At 26.2% G+C, this 15,406-nt stretch overlaps 1 protein-coding gene across 2 annotated transcripts in view; it reads left to right on the top strand.

Moving 5' to 3' along the window:
- Positions 1-8,146: 8,146 nt before the first annotated feature.
- The window catches only part of LOC117181471 (DDB1- and CUL4-associated factor 12), a 251,124-nt gene continuing 243,864 nt past the window's right edge, over positions 8,147-15,406 (top strand). For both annotated transcript variants that reach the window (XM_033374162.1, XM_033374163.1), the window contains exons 1-2: positions 8,147-8,260; positions 14,403-14,855. In XM_033374162.1, coding sequence (XP_033230053.1) covers positions 8,175-8,260; positions 14,403-14,855 — 539 coding nt within the window. In that variant the 5' untranslated portion in view covers positions 8,147-8,174. The remainder of the gene's footprint in view (positions 8,261-14,402; positions 14,856-15,406) is intronic.

The following is a 15,406-nucleotide window of genomic DNA, read 5'->3' as shown; positions in this document are numbered from 1 at the left end:
ATTAGTTCCTAATATCTCCAGCGCGGCGCTAGTTGTCCCATTACTCCCTGCTTTTACATAGAAAGCAATGGGACTAAATCATTTTTTTATTTTTTAGTAAACAAAATGTTATTTCCATGTAAAAAAATTCTTGAAATTAAAACAATGTTACTCATTTAACATTTCAAAATACTTTTCCAATCATTTTCTATGAATACTAAAGACAAAATATGATTTATATGGTCGTACAATTGTCCTGACAAAGTGGAATATATCTTAGATTTGGATTTGAATAAAAAGTAAAATATGGTTCTTAAAGTTTATTAGTGAAAATAAATGAACAATATTGTTAATGGAATGTGAAAAAAACCCGGAGATAAAATTTGAATAGTACTAAGTTTAAATTTACCATGTGAATACTCTCGCTTATGAATATATAATGCATATAATGTATTTATAATTAAATCGAACTAAATTTACATTTAAAACCACTTTATTTAATAATCAGTGAAAAATAAAAAAAAAATACTTTAATTGCTCTCTTTCATCATTATATCCTTTTAAGTATTTAAAACAAAGGTGTTAAAACATTGATTATATTTACATCTTGTACGTTTTATAAAATTATAATTTATATTATTCCACTGAAAAATAGTTTTTTTGCAGCAATTTGAATTATTGAATAAATTATTTTTGATGTTCTTTACATATTGTTATGTTATATATTCTTGAATAAAAATGTAATTCAATTTCAATTACATCTTTCTCATTATATTCAATATCGTAACTACTCGCTAAACTCTCAAATATTAAGTTTAAACTTCTATACTATTAAAACTTTTTTCACAAAACTATTTACATATTTTATTTATCTAAATATTATTTACTGCGTTTTCAGATATAAAAAGGAATATATTTAACTTTTTATTCAAATTAAAATCTAATATTCGATTTTACCAAGTTTATTTGGTGAAGTTTTAATTTATGTTTTCTATTAGCATTTATATACATCCTTTGGAAAATTGTTTTGAAATATAAAATGTGTGACATTCTTTTCATTTCAATATTTTTTTAACGAAAGTAAAATTTTGTTTATTAAACATTTTTTTAAAAGTGGCCTGCTCCCATTGCTTACAATCCAAAAACAGGGAGTGATGGGAGAACTAGCGCTGCGTTGAAGATATTAGGAACTAACCAACTTAGGGCACTAAGGAATCGCCACTTGGTTTTCAGATGCACATGACTAAAAATGGTTTACTTCCTTCTAATTGAAAATATATCAATTTTTTAATCGATGCATTCATATATTATATCGGATTCTTTCTAGTTACTTTGTTCGTTTATGGCAAATCTGATTGGAAGGGAGATTGTTTTTTCACCAATCCCAGAACGTCACCAGCATAACGCCATCTTTATTTTCTTGTAGGTTCAGTGTTAGGCAGGTAAATATTCATTAATTCATAATCTCAGTTTTTTATCAACTTATTTTGCCACAAAGGCCATAAAATACCAAAAAGATACAAGAGTTAAAAAACAATGTTAAAGCAAAGACTAGTAGAGAATAAAGGTTCGCAAAAATGATCGCTTAAAAGTTGGTCAATGTTGTTCATCTTTGGTTCCCTATGACCAACAACGTCCAAAGACATCATGTAGGATATCATAGGATTTATTTCTAGCTACTTTTTTAGTTTATGGCACATTTTATTGGTTGATAATTGAGATACGATAAGACGTAGCTTTTTGATTAAATCAAAAGGCCAAAAACAAAAAACTATCTGAGATACGAACTCGACGTGTCAAATTAATTCAACGATTAATTCAAAACAGGTATCCATGAAAAAATACTCTAAGGAGTAGTATCTTCGTAAATAAAAAGTGGATTGAAAATCCTACAAGAATTGCGAGAGAGACACAATGCTACTGTACACGCCCAGCCATAAAATACTGAAATTCCGGCTGCGCATATAACTGCTACAATAAGAAACACAAATAGTAGCTTTCGGATATTTCCAGTTCCACTTTCGTTAAAGTTCATCAAAGTGAATGAGATAGAGAACAGAACAGACAGTTGCCATTTCTTTCACTTTTAGGGAATCTGCATGCAATCTGCTGAATTACAATTGTCTGAAAGCGCCCTTAGTCAATCGTTTTCAAAGCGATCGAACATCTCGGTCTAATTTCATGCCATAGAAAAAGAGATTCGATCAATTAGATTAGAGGGTATTAGAATCCCAGCCCTGTTTTCAATTAATCGTGGAGGTAATATAATTTCTAGCTACTTTATTGGTTTATGGCAAATTTCATTATTTGATAAACTAGATGTGAACTCGATGTATCAAAATTAATTCAACGAATAATTCAAAACAGAAACCGACCTCCGTGAAAAAGCACCCTCATCAAAATCGTACGCCTGAAGGAGGCGTCCCATGATTGCAGAATTACATTGCTTTTTGCGTAATGCGTCAATTCACTAGACATGGTACGCCACCTTGAGGGCACCATTTTACGGGGGCCTGTTTTAAATTAATCGTGGAAGTAATATTTTTCATAGGATTCATTTCTAGCTACTTTGTTGGTTTATGGTAAATTTGATTTGTTGAAAACCTAGATACGAACTAGACGTATCAAATTAATTCAAGGATTAATTCAAAACAGGCTTCCGTAAAAAGGTACCCTAAGTTCTCGAAGAAATCACATTCGCCATAAACCAACAAAGTAACTAGAAGTAAATCCTACGTAAAATATTAATTCTATGATTAAATCAGAACCCATAGCCCGAAAAAGGGTACTCTTTAACGCTAAAAGCAGCAGCGACATCAGCTTAATTTGAAATTATGTTTTTTATTACTCTGACTTCATGTATAATTTAAATATAGCGCCCTTTCTAATTTAAATTTTGAGTATTAGGTATTTTTACTTTAATCAACAGCTAACTTTCTTTCGTAGATTACTGAGGGTAAACAAGGGACCAAATGCATGGGAGTCTCTGGCATGCGCAGTAGTGATTCCTGTGAATTTTAGGATATGTAACCCCATGCGTCAACCTGAAAATATACAGGATTCACTACTGCGCATTCGAGAGACATCCGCGATCATCGCCGATTTTTAGTGTTTGTACTCAAAAATTTTTATTTATGAGTCGAAACATTCTCCCACGAAATTCAAAAAATGGAATTATTATTTAGATTATTTATGGTCGGTTTTGAAAGTAGAATATATGATTTTTTTAAACAATTTAAAATTCCCATAAAAGCTCATTACATTCTCAAAAAGCACATAAACGTGGAGTATACTATTGGCGTACCTTTCCACGGAGGCCTGTTTTAAATTAATCATGGTGTTAATCTCTGTTAATATTTTTCATAGAAATCATTTCTAACTTTTTGTTGGTATATGGAAAATTTCATTAGTTGATAATTTACATAAGAATTCGATATGTTAAATTAATTTAAGGATTAATTCAAAACAGGTATCCGTAAAAAGGTCTCCTTAAGTACATTCTTATATTCCTGAGAATTTATTTAAGCGACTAAACCATTTAGAACACTGTCTCAGGCACTTTGTGCAAATTTGTCACGGTTCCATTGTTATAGAGGGGGTGAGGGCTGAATAGGAACCTCTGATACAAGCGAAATATTTTTTTCAAAACGACTTCATATCTACATTACTATTGTCTCTATGCCCTTGCATTTCATTCAGCCCTGTGCATCTATCCATATTTCAGATTTTAACTTGACCCCGCAACAGTCCTAAGTTGATTAGTTCCTAATATCTCCAGCGTGGCGCTAGTCGTTCCACCACTCCCTGTTTTTACATAGAAAGCAATCGGACTAAATCACTTTTTTAATTTTTTAGTTAACAAAATGTTATTTCCATGCAAAAAAAATCTTTAAATTGAAACAATGTTACTCATTTAACATTTCAAAATACTTTTCCAATAATTTTTTATGAATACTAAAGACAAAATATGATTTATACGGTCGTACAATAATCCTGGCAAAGTGTAATTTATCTTAGATATGAATTTGAATGAAAAGTAAAATATGATTCTTAAAGTTTAGTGTCGAAAACAAATTAACAATATTATTAATGGAATGTAAAAAAATCCTGGAGAAAAATTTGAATAGTACTAAGTTTAAACTTACCATGTGAATACTCTCGCTTATGAATATATGACAGATATGATGCATTTCTTATTGAATTTAACTAAATTTACATTTGAAACCATTTTATTTAATAATAAGTGAAAAATAAAATAATAAATTTCTTCAATTGCTTTCTTTTATCATTATATCCTTTTAACTATTTAAAACAAAGATATTAAAACATTTATTATATTTACATCTTAGACGTTTTATAAAGTCATAATTTATATTTGTTCCTCTGGAAAATAGTTTTTTTTGCAATAAATTGAATTATTGAATAAACTATTTTTGATGTTTTTAAAATATTTTTATGTTATATGTTCTTGAATAAAAATTTAATTTAATTTCAATTACATTTTTCTCATTATATTCAATAGCGTAAGTACTCGCCAAAACCTCAAATATTAAGTTTGAACTTCTATACTATTAAAACTTTGTTTACAAAGCTATTTACATATTGTATTGATATAAATATTATTTACTGCGCATTCAGATATAAAAAGGATTATATTTAACTTTTTATTTAAATTAAAATCTAATATTCCACTTTACCAAGTTTATTGGGTGACGTTTTAATTCATGTTTTCCTTTAGCATTTATATACATCGTTTGGAAAATTGTTTTGAAATATAAAATCAGTAACATTCTTTTCATTTCAATATTTTTTACGAAAATAACATATTATTTATGAAAAAATAAAAATGAAGTGGTCTACTCCCATTGCTTACAATGCAAAAATAGGGAGTGATGGGGCAACTAACGCCGCGGTGAAGATATTAGGAACTAACCAACTTAGGACACTAAGGGATCGCCACTTTGTTTTCAGATGCACAGAGTTGCATACAAGCAGCCCTGTGCATCTCTCCATATTTCAGATTTTAACTTGACCCCGCAACTGTCCTGAGTTGATTAGTTCCTAATATCTGCAGCGCGGCGCTAGTTGTCCCATCACTCCTTGTTTTTACATAGAAAGCAATGGGACTAAAACACTTTTTTAATTTTTTACTTAACAAAATGTTCTTCCATGCAAAAAAATTCTTTAAATTAAAACAATATTACTCATTTAACATTTCAAAATACTTTTCCAATAATTTTTTATGAATACCAAAGACAAAATATTATTTATATGGTCGTACAATAATCAATATTATTAATGGAATGTAAAAAAATCCTCGAGAAAAATGTGAATAGTACTATGTTTGAACTTACCCTGTGAATACTCTCGCTTATGAATATATAATAGATATAATGTGTTTCTTATTGAATTTAACTAAATTTACATTTGAAACCATTTTATTTAATAATGAATGAAAAATAAAATAATAAATTTATTTAATTGCTCTCTTTCATCATTATATCCTTTTAAGTATTTAAAACAAAGATGTTAAAACATTGATTATATTTACATCTTGGACGTTTTGTAAATTATAATTTATATTTGTTCCTCTGAAAAATAGTTTTTTTTGCAGCAATTTGAATTATTGAATAAATTATTTTTGGTGTTCTTAACATATTGTTATGTTATATATTCTTGAATAAAAATGTAATTCAATTTCAATTACATCTTTCTCATTATATTCAATAGCGTAACTACTCGCTAAACTCTCAAATATTAAGTTTAAACTTCTATACTATTAAAACTTTTTTCACAAAACTATTTACATATTTTATTTATGTAAATATTATTTACTGCGTTTTCAGATATAAAAAGGATTATATTTAAGGGCATGTGATACTTAGAAAACTGACGATTTTATGAGTTTTAGGTTCCCCCGGCTTTTTTCTAGAATAATAAATATTTTGTCTTAAAAATTTGGGAACTGATAGCGAACATGCCAACGGACGTCCCCACACACTTTTTTGTGAGTTAATTCAAAAAAGTTTTAATTTAGCAAAATGTGATTAATTTGCATAGCGCTTAGGAAATAGTATCGATTTTTTCAGTCTTAGATTCCCCCACTTTTTTCCTAGGATAAGAAATATTTTGCCTTCAAAATCTGGGAAATGATAGTGAACATGATAATGGACGTCACCACACACTTTTTGTTTTTTTTTTTTATCAAAAAAATTTCGATATTGCTAACAACATGCGTTTATATTTAGAGGTTATGTGTGTTACAATTCTCCCGAGCGTTACTTCCAAATTACACAATATTTTTGGCCGAAAACTTTGGACTTACAAATAAACATAGTAACTAATCTCCCGGAACTAACCTTGTTTGCAGGCAGTCAAAAAATTTTATTTTATAAATAATTTCCAGATTATCGGAAAGACAGAGATGAAAAACGACGTAACCTCAAAATAATGCATATGCATAAAATTTGTATTTAGCGCAATAAATTTTTTTGTTATTATCCCTCAAAAAAGAGTCTGGGGACGTCCGTTATGATATTTTATATCATCTGCGAATTCAGTTTTTAAAATGTTCATTTTTGTAGAAAAAAGTCGGAAAAAGTGTAAGTATCACATGCCCTTAACTTTTTATTCAAATTAAAATCTAATATTCCACTTTACCAAGTTTATTGGGTGACGTTTTAATTCATGTTTTCCATTAGCATTTATATACATCGTTTGGAAAATTGTTTTGAAATGTAAAATGAGTAACATTCTTTTCATTTCAATATTTTTTTTTACGAAAATAACATTTTATTTATTAAAAAATAAAAATAAAGTGATATAGCAACTAGCCAGCGAAATATTTTTTAAAGCTACTTCATATCTACATTACTATTGTCTCTATGCCCTTACATTTCATTGATCACAAACATAATAATACTATAGATTTAAACTCGATGCGAGAAAAACTGGTTTGTACAAGTTTAATTCCCAATATTCAATGAAAAGGTACCCTAATTTTAGATTTTTTAATTTTTTATTACTTGTCAAAAGATACAATGGGGAGTGGGAATACGTCGATAAAGAAGGAAATTACAGAAGGTAGAAAACAAACGTCACGTGATCATTGGCACAGGAGAGGAGCATCGAAATTGACAAATAATGATCCTTCATTCCTTAACCAAATTTATTTATAAACAAAAAGTCAAGACAGAAGCCTCGGGGAATTGAAAACAATATCCATGATGACCAATCGAGTTGTTTTTTTGTTAAAACAACTCGAATAATGAATGTATAATTAATTAACAGGGGACCCAGTGCGTGGCTCTTCGCTTCAATTTCAGAATCTCAGTGCTCAGTTTCAACATGGCGATTGTAGTTGCTTTTAGTACCGTAGATTCTCTTTGCCTATTATCTATTTTCTAAGACCGCGACGCTTTTTTCCATAAATCGTCACTACAAATTACCACAGAACGTCAATCCCGCGATAAATATAATAATTTCTAGAAAAAAAAAAACGGGCCCGTATTGCGACAAACGTTAAATCTGAAGGGAAGGTTAGTACACCTCGACAGCTCAATACACTCCTACAGTTCTCGTTCCTTTTATTGCTACTTCCATTGCTGCTCAAATCGACCAGCAAGCGTGAATGATTATTCTCTGGAAATGAGAAACCTCTTCAATCAGTTCAAGTTACGCAAAACTTGTCAAGTGCTCAGCCTCTGAAGACGTCTCCGCAAAAACTCGTATTTTCGCTTTTAAAAAACCAAACGGGTCTCGAAAACCCGATCCTTGAGAAAGAGCATCCAGGTCTCGAGAGTATTCACCCAAAATTACACTCGAGCAGAAAAATCACATTTCATTCTTCAATATTTTTTGTCGAGGAAAAGTGCGTTGTGTTTTGATTTCCATTTAAAGAGATACAAATATTTTTCTTAAAATATTAAAAATGATATTAAAATCCTGACAGTGCTAAGAAAATGTCTAGATTTTGTATTTTCGGAAATATTTTTCGCGAAGAGTGTATTTTGAATTTAAAGACGTGATTCACGGAGGTCAACGAACTCGGAATTTTCATTGTTATTGTGTCGTTCTTAGTGGATACTGTGAGGAACTCCCAGTTTTTTTTTTTTTTTTTTTTTTTTTTTTTTTTTTTTTTTTTTTTTTTTTTTTTTTTTTTTTTTTCGAGTGATTAAGTAATTGGATTATTTATAATGGCCGAAACACTGAGGCAAACTATTTATGGGAGACATCCACCGTGCGCCAAGAGTTCAAGATTGGAGGAACGCCGAGCTCGAAGGTATTTTTTCTTTACTATTTAGCACAAAACACTGTTTAAACAAGTCATTGACAATTAGTGCAAATATACTGTTTCAATTAGTAATTTTTTCTACACGCATGCGCACTCTCCGATCTCGGAATTGCAGATTTCTTGAACCTTTTTTATTTAAATTATTGTATGCAAAATTAATTTAGTGCAAGGAAGATTTTATTTATTTATTTATTAGAGTGGTCCAAAAATGTGATTTTTTTTCTCAAATTGAATCCCTAGAAATGGTTCATTTTGCTGCCAAAATATTCAAACTATTTTGATGAAAATTCGTCCTTTTTGGTTGAATTAAACTATTTTTTTGTTATAAAATTAAAATCCTTCTTTGTTGAAATATCAAATATCGCGTTTTTCGCTGAGAATTCATCCTTTTTGGTTGAAAATTTAACTACTCAGTTGAAAGTGGAATTACTTCGTTAAAAATTAATTTATTTGGTTGATAATTGATTATTTTAGTTTACAAACCTTTTTTTATTGTTCAAAATTTAATTTTTTTTGGTTACAAAATTATATTTTTAACTGAAAATTTAACTCGTACATATTTGGTTCTAAAATTCAAATATTTTGTTTAAAAATCCGGTATTTGATTGTTTTGCATTGAGAATTCCTTTGAAAATTCAAATATTTGGTTGAAAATTGATTTACTTTGTTAAAAATTCGTCTATTTTGACAAGAAGATTTTGCGGAAGAATATTTAAGCTTCTTGGTCTCTAAACCCTATTTTTCAATGAAAATTCCTTTGAAAATTCACATATTTAGTTGATAATTGATTTACCTTTTTAAAAATTCGTCTATTTTGGTAGAAAATTCATCTTTTTGTTTGAAACTTCGAAGATTTGGTTGAAAATTATGTAATTTGTTAAAAATTTGACAATTTTGGTAGAAAATTCATCTATTTGGTGGAAAATTCCTTTGAAAATTAAAATATTTGTTTGAAAATTGATTTACTTTTTTAAAAATTCGTCTATTTTGGTAGAAAATTCATCTTATTAGTTTAAAAATTCAAATATTGGGTTGAAAATGATGTAATTTGTTAAAAATTTGACAATTTTGGTAGAAGATTCATCTTATTAATTCAAAATTCATCTTTTTGTTGGAAAATTCCTTTGAAACTTCAAATATTATTATTATTATATTTATATTATATTATATTATTATTTTGGTAGAAAATTCATCTTTTCGTTTGAAAATTCAAATATTTGGTTGAAAATTATGTAATTTGTTAAGAATTTGACAATTTTGGTAGAAAATTCATCTTAATAATTCAAAATTCTTCTTTTTGTTGAAAAATTCCTTTGAAACTTCAAATATTATTATTATATTTATATTATATTATATTATTATCTTGGTAGAATATTCAACTTATTAGTTTGAAAATTCATCTTTTCGTTTGAAAATTCAAATATTTGGTTGAAAATTATGTAATTTGTTAAAAATTTGACAATTTTGGTAGAAAATTCATCTGATTGATTCAAAATTCATCTTTTTGTTGAAAAATTCCTTTGAAACTTCAAATATTATTATTATATTTATATTATATTATATTATTATTTTGGTAGAATATTCATCTTATTAGTTTGAAAATTCATCTTTTCGTTTGCAAATTCAAATATTTGGTTGAAAATTATGTAATTTGTTAAAAATTTGACAATTTTGGTAGAAAATTCATCTGATTGATTCAAAATTCATCTTTTTGGTGGAAAATTCCTTTAAAACTTCAAATATTTGGTTGAAAATTGATTTACTTTTTTAAAAATTCGTCTATTTTGGTAGAAAATTCATCTTTTCGTTTGAAAATTCAAATATTTGGTTGAAAATTATGTAATTTATTAAAAATTTGACAATTTTGGTAGAAAATTCATCTTTTTGGTGGAAAATTATTTTGAAACTTCAAATATTTGGTTGAAAGTTGATTTACTTTTTTAAAAATTCGTCTATTTTGGTAGACAATTCATCTTATTAGTTTGAAAATTCATCTTTTTGTTTGAAAATTCAAATCTTTGGTTGAAAATTTTGCAATTTGTTAAAAATTTGACAATTTTGGTAAAAAATTGATGTTTTTGTTTGAAAATTTAAGTCTTTGGTTGAAAATTCATCTTTTTGGTTGAAAATTCAAATAAATGGTTGAAAATTTAACTAATTTTTGTTTGATAATTTAATTATTTTATTTTTGGTCACAAAATTTATCATTTTAGTTCAAAATTCACATTAACTATTCCATTTTTTGTGAAAAATTTAGCTGTTTTTTTAATAGAAAATTCATCTTTTGGGTTGAAAATTTCACTACTTTTGGTATAAAATTAAAATCCTTTTTGATTGAAATATCAATTGTCACGTTTTTTGTTGAGATTTCATCCTTTTTGGTTGAAAATTTAACTAATCAGTTGGAAGTGGAACTATTTGTTAAAAATTAATTTATTTTGTTGATGATTCATCATTTTAGTTTAATAACCTTTTTTTATTGTTCAAAATTCAATTTTTTTTTCTTAAAAAATAAAATTTTTAACTGAAAATTTAACTCGTACATATTTGGTTCAAAAATTCAAATATTTGTTTTAAAAATCCAGTATTTGATTGAAAATTCGAATTTGTGGAAGAATATTTAAGCTTCTGGGTGCCTAATTCATATTTTCCATTGAAAATTCCTTTAAAAATTCATCTTTTTGGTTGAAAATGCCTTTGACAATTCAAATATTTCGTTGAAGATTCATGTACTTTGTTAAAAAATCGTCTATTTTGGTAAAAAAGTTCATCTTATTGATTGAAAATTCATCTTTTTAGTTGCAAATTTCTTTGAAAATTTATCTACTTTGTAAAAACTTCGTCTATTTTAGTAGAAACTTCATCCTATTGGTTGAAAGTTGATCTTTTTGGTTGACAATTATTTTATTTTTTTACTTAGAATTAATTTTTTTAATTGAAAATTTAATTATTTTATTTATAGTTGAAGCTTTATCTGTTTTGGGTGAAAATTAAAATATTTATTGTAAATTCGTTTTTTTTGTTGGTAGAAGAGTAAACTTATTAGTTGAAAATTCAACTTTTTGGTTAAAAATTAAATTCTATGGATGACAATTTATTTTAATAACTGAAAATTGAATTATTGTTCAAAATTTAATTTTTGTTTGTTAAAAAATTATATTTGAACTGAAAATATAACTCTTGCATATTTGGTTCTACAATTCAAATATTTGGTTGATAATTGATTTAATTATCATTTATTCCGATAATTTTATTTTTAAATAAAAATTTTCATGATTTATCAATAATATATTTTTAATTCAGAGTTTCAGGTCTTCCTTTATATTATTTTTTATGTTAAATTTAACAAATAAATTTATTAATCTATTATTTCTATTAATTTTTTTTTAGTCATTAAAAAATTTAAAGGTGCGTTTTACTATTTTTAACTTAAAAATAAATCCATAATAATATGGTCATAATTAAAAGTTTTTATTAAATTTGAAATATTGTGAGTCTAAATTATTTAATTTTTATTCCATTTAATTTGAAATTTCTTAATGTAGAAAAAGAATAAGTATCTAATATTTAGCAATATTTCACTATTCATTTAAGACGAGTAAATTGAAACCAAATAATTAAAAGTAAAAAAATTGAAATTGAATTGTCTCGAATACAATTACAATTTTACAGTTACAATTTTTATTGTATTTAAAAAATTTTTGTATTTGTAATCAAAACTGTTGAATTTGCAAGTAGAAATAATAATTGAACACTTATTATTTGTAGAAAAATTTTAAGCAATTTTAAGCAATTTTAAGAAATATTTAGAAGTTTTGAAAAAATTCAAAATTAATTAAAAACTTGAAATTATTTCAAGTAATTTAAACGAAGTGTGTTAACATTTTTTCAGAGCTTCTTAATATATTTTAAAATTAATCGAAATTTTCTTACAATTTTTTTTTACTGCAAAAATCTACATATATTAAATTTAATTTGAATCTTTTTTCAAATAAAATTTTAAAGCTTATATTAAATTTCAAATGTTGTGAGTCTAAATTATTTAATTTTCATCTCATTAAATTTGAAATTTCTTAAAGTAGAAAAATAATAAGTATTTAATATTTAGCAATATTTGACTGTTAATGCAATACGAGCAAATTAAGGCCAGATATTAAAAAGAAAACAATTTGAAACTGAATTTTTTTACATAGAAAGATTTGAATCTTCAGATTTTTGAAGAACTTTTAAACTTTTAGTGTTATAGTTTTAATTGTTCTATTTAAAAAGTGTTTAATTTATAAGTGAAATTGTTAAATTTTGACGCATAAATAACAATTGAGCACTTATTTTTTGTAGAAAAAAAAGTTTGAGTAATTTTAAGAGATTTGTAAAAGTTTTGAAAAGATTCAAAATTAATTAAAAACTTGAAATTATTTCAAGTAATTTAAACGAAGCGTGTTAACATTTTTTCAGAACTTCTTAATATATTTTAAAATTAATCGGAATTTTCCTACAATTTCTGAAATTCCTACAAATTAAAAAAAATCCTTAAAATCTTCCATAATTTTTCAAAGTAAAAAATCATTTTTAAGTTTCTTAAGAAATTTTTAAATTCTTTTGAGGTCTTTCGCTATTCTTAAAAAAATTATAAATGTTTTGTTTGAAATCTGCAAAAATTTACATTTTATTTTTAATTCGGCTGTAAGTATTTGAAATTATTTGAATTTCTAAATTTAATTTGAATCTTTTTAGAACTTCTAAATATCTCTTAAAATTACTCTAATATTTTTACAAATAATAAGTGTTCTATTATTATTTATAAAGTCAAATAAAATTTTTTTTGCCATTAGCAGGATTTTTTAAAAGTTGTAGAAAAAATTCAATTAATTTTCAAATATATTTAAAAGTTTAAAAAAAATTGAAAAATTATTTTGAATTTGGAAAAATTTAAAACCAATTATAGATTTTTCAAGATTTTGAAATAAAACTTTAAAGCGTTTAAAGGATGCTTAGACTATTTAAAATAAAAATAATTTAACTTCAATTTTAAGAACTGTTAAGTTAAAAAAATTATTTGTCAATGTTTAATGTGTCCAGCTTAAAATTACTTAAATTAGTATAATTTTGAAAAATTTTTAAGTTCATTGCTTGATTCTTTAATTTAGTTTATTGAAAATGTTAACGTCGATTTATATTTTTGGAACTTATATGATTGAGTTCCAAAAATATAAATCCACGTTAACATTTTCAAGCTTTTTTTTTGGCTGTAAGTATTTGAAATTATTTGAATTTCTAAATTTAATTTGAATATTTTTATAAGTTCTAAATTACTCTAATATTTTCACAAATAAGAAGTGCTATTCTTATTTAGAAATTCAAATTTAATTTTTTTTAGTTTGCAGGATTCTCTAAAAGTTATAGAAAAAATTCAATTAATTTTGAAATACATTTAAAAGTTCCGAAAAAAAATTCAAAAATTATTTTGAATTTGGAAAAATTTAAAGCCACTTGTAGATTTCTCAAGATTTTGAAATACAATTTTAAAGTTTTTGAAGGAAGCTTAGACTATTTAAAATAAAAATAATTGAACTTCTAATTTAAGAACAGATAAGTTAAAAAAATTATTTGTCAATGTTTAATGTGTCTAGTTTAAAATTACTTAAAATAATATAATTTTTAACATTTTGAAAGTTCATTGCTTGATTCTTTAATTTAGTCTATTGAAAATGTTAACGTGGATTTATATTTTTGGAACTTAATCTCAATCTTTGAGCTCTATAATTTATAAAAAGTTCTAAATTTTACAGTTTATTTGCATTTCATTTAACATTGTTTATTTGAAAATTGTTAGTACCTTCCATTTGGTACGTGTAAACTTTTGAGCATTTGAAAACACAATTTTTAAATTGAAAAACTTTTAAACTTCAATTTGAAAAGTTTCTAATTCGAGTGTTTAACTTTAAATGCTTCAATTTGTCGTTTATTACATTATATGGAAAAATGTTGAGAATATATTTTGATTTTTTAAATTTCATTGTCCGTGAAAAATGTTTGCGAATCGGGAAAAAACCGGGAAATGGATTTTGAATAATTTTCCCCGAATATCGTTGATAAAAGATGTCTTGAGAAAAGAAATTGTCTTTTGCAGACAAGCATTGCGGATGGAAAGAAACAGGAAGCCCGACAAGCCTGAAGATTTCGTCTGTTACGAAACGAGTGACGACGAGGAAGAAACAATAACGGAGGGTAGACAATATTTACGAACTTCTTATAATTTCGTCGATTATGTTCGTTCGCGAGAATCGAATTCGCGAGAAGTTCGAAGGATTAATCACGAGTACGGCTCGCGTCACATGTTGACTCACGATTTGTTCAAAGAGTCCTCGGTTAATTTAAATAACATGAACAAAGTGTTTTCATCGCAATGGTTGAGTGATAGGCAAGTCGTCTTCGGAACTAAATGCAACAAATTGATGGTGTACGACGTTGCGACCCAGAAATTAGATCAAATACCCTCCCTCCATGGGAGACAAAACAATGGAAGCAACGCAGTTCCGGAACAAAACTCTGGAATTCATTCTGTGCAAATTAATCCTTCCAGGTATGGTTTCAATTATCGAACAATTTATAAAATACGGCTCTTCATCTAGAATATCAACACAGGGTGGCGACTTGACCCGGAAATGGCCGGGAATTTTATTTTAAAAACCGGGAATTTACTTCTAGTCGCAGGAAAATTCAAGTTTTCGTTATTTAAATAATTTTAGTCAATTTTGAAAAGAGATTTCTATCTTATCTATAGTTGCAGGGCATATAAGTGTGTTTATTCAGGGTAGCCGCTGGAATGGAAAATGACAGTGAATTTATTTTTTGACTGGGAAATTTACGATTTTTTAGAAGAAAAAAACATTTAAAAAAAAAAAATTCCCTTAAAAATTCAAATATTTGGTTGAAAATTGATTTACTTTTTTAAAAATTCGTCTATTTTGGTAGAAAATTCATCTTATTAGTTTCAAAATTCAAATAACTGGTTGAACATTATGTAATTTCTTAAAAATTTGACAATTTTGGTAGAAAATTCATCTTATTAATTCAAAATTCATCTTTTTGGTGGAAAATTCTTTTGAAACTTCAAATATTTGGTTGAAAATT

Source organism: Belonocnema kinseyi, chromosome 10, assembly GCF_010883055.1.
Source record: "Belonocnema kinseyi isolate 2016_QV_RU_SX_M_011 chromosome 10, B_treatae_v1, whole genome shotgun sequence".
NCBI lineage: Eukaryota > Metazoa > Arthropoda > Insecta > Hymenoptera > Cynipidae > Belonocnema > Belonocnema kinseyi.
Note: the sequence above shows the minus strand (reverse complement) of the source record. Positions and strands in the feature narration are given on the sequence as shown.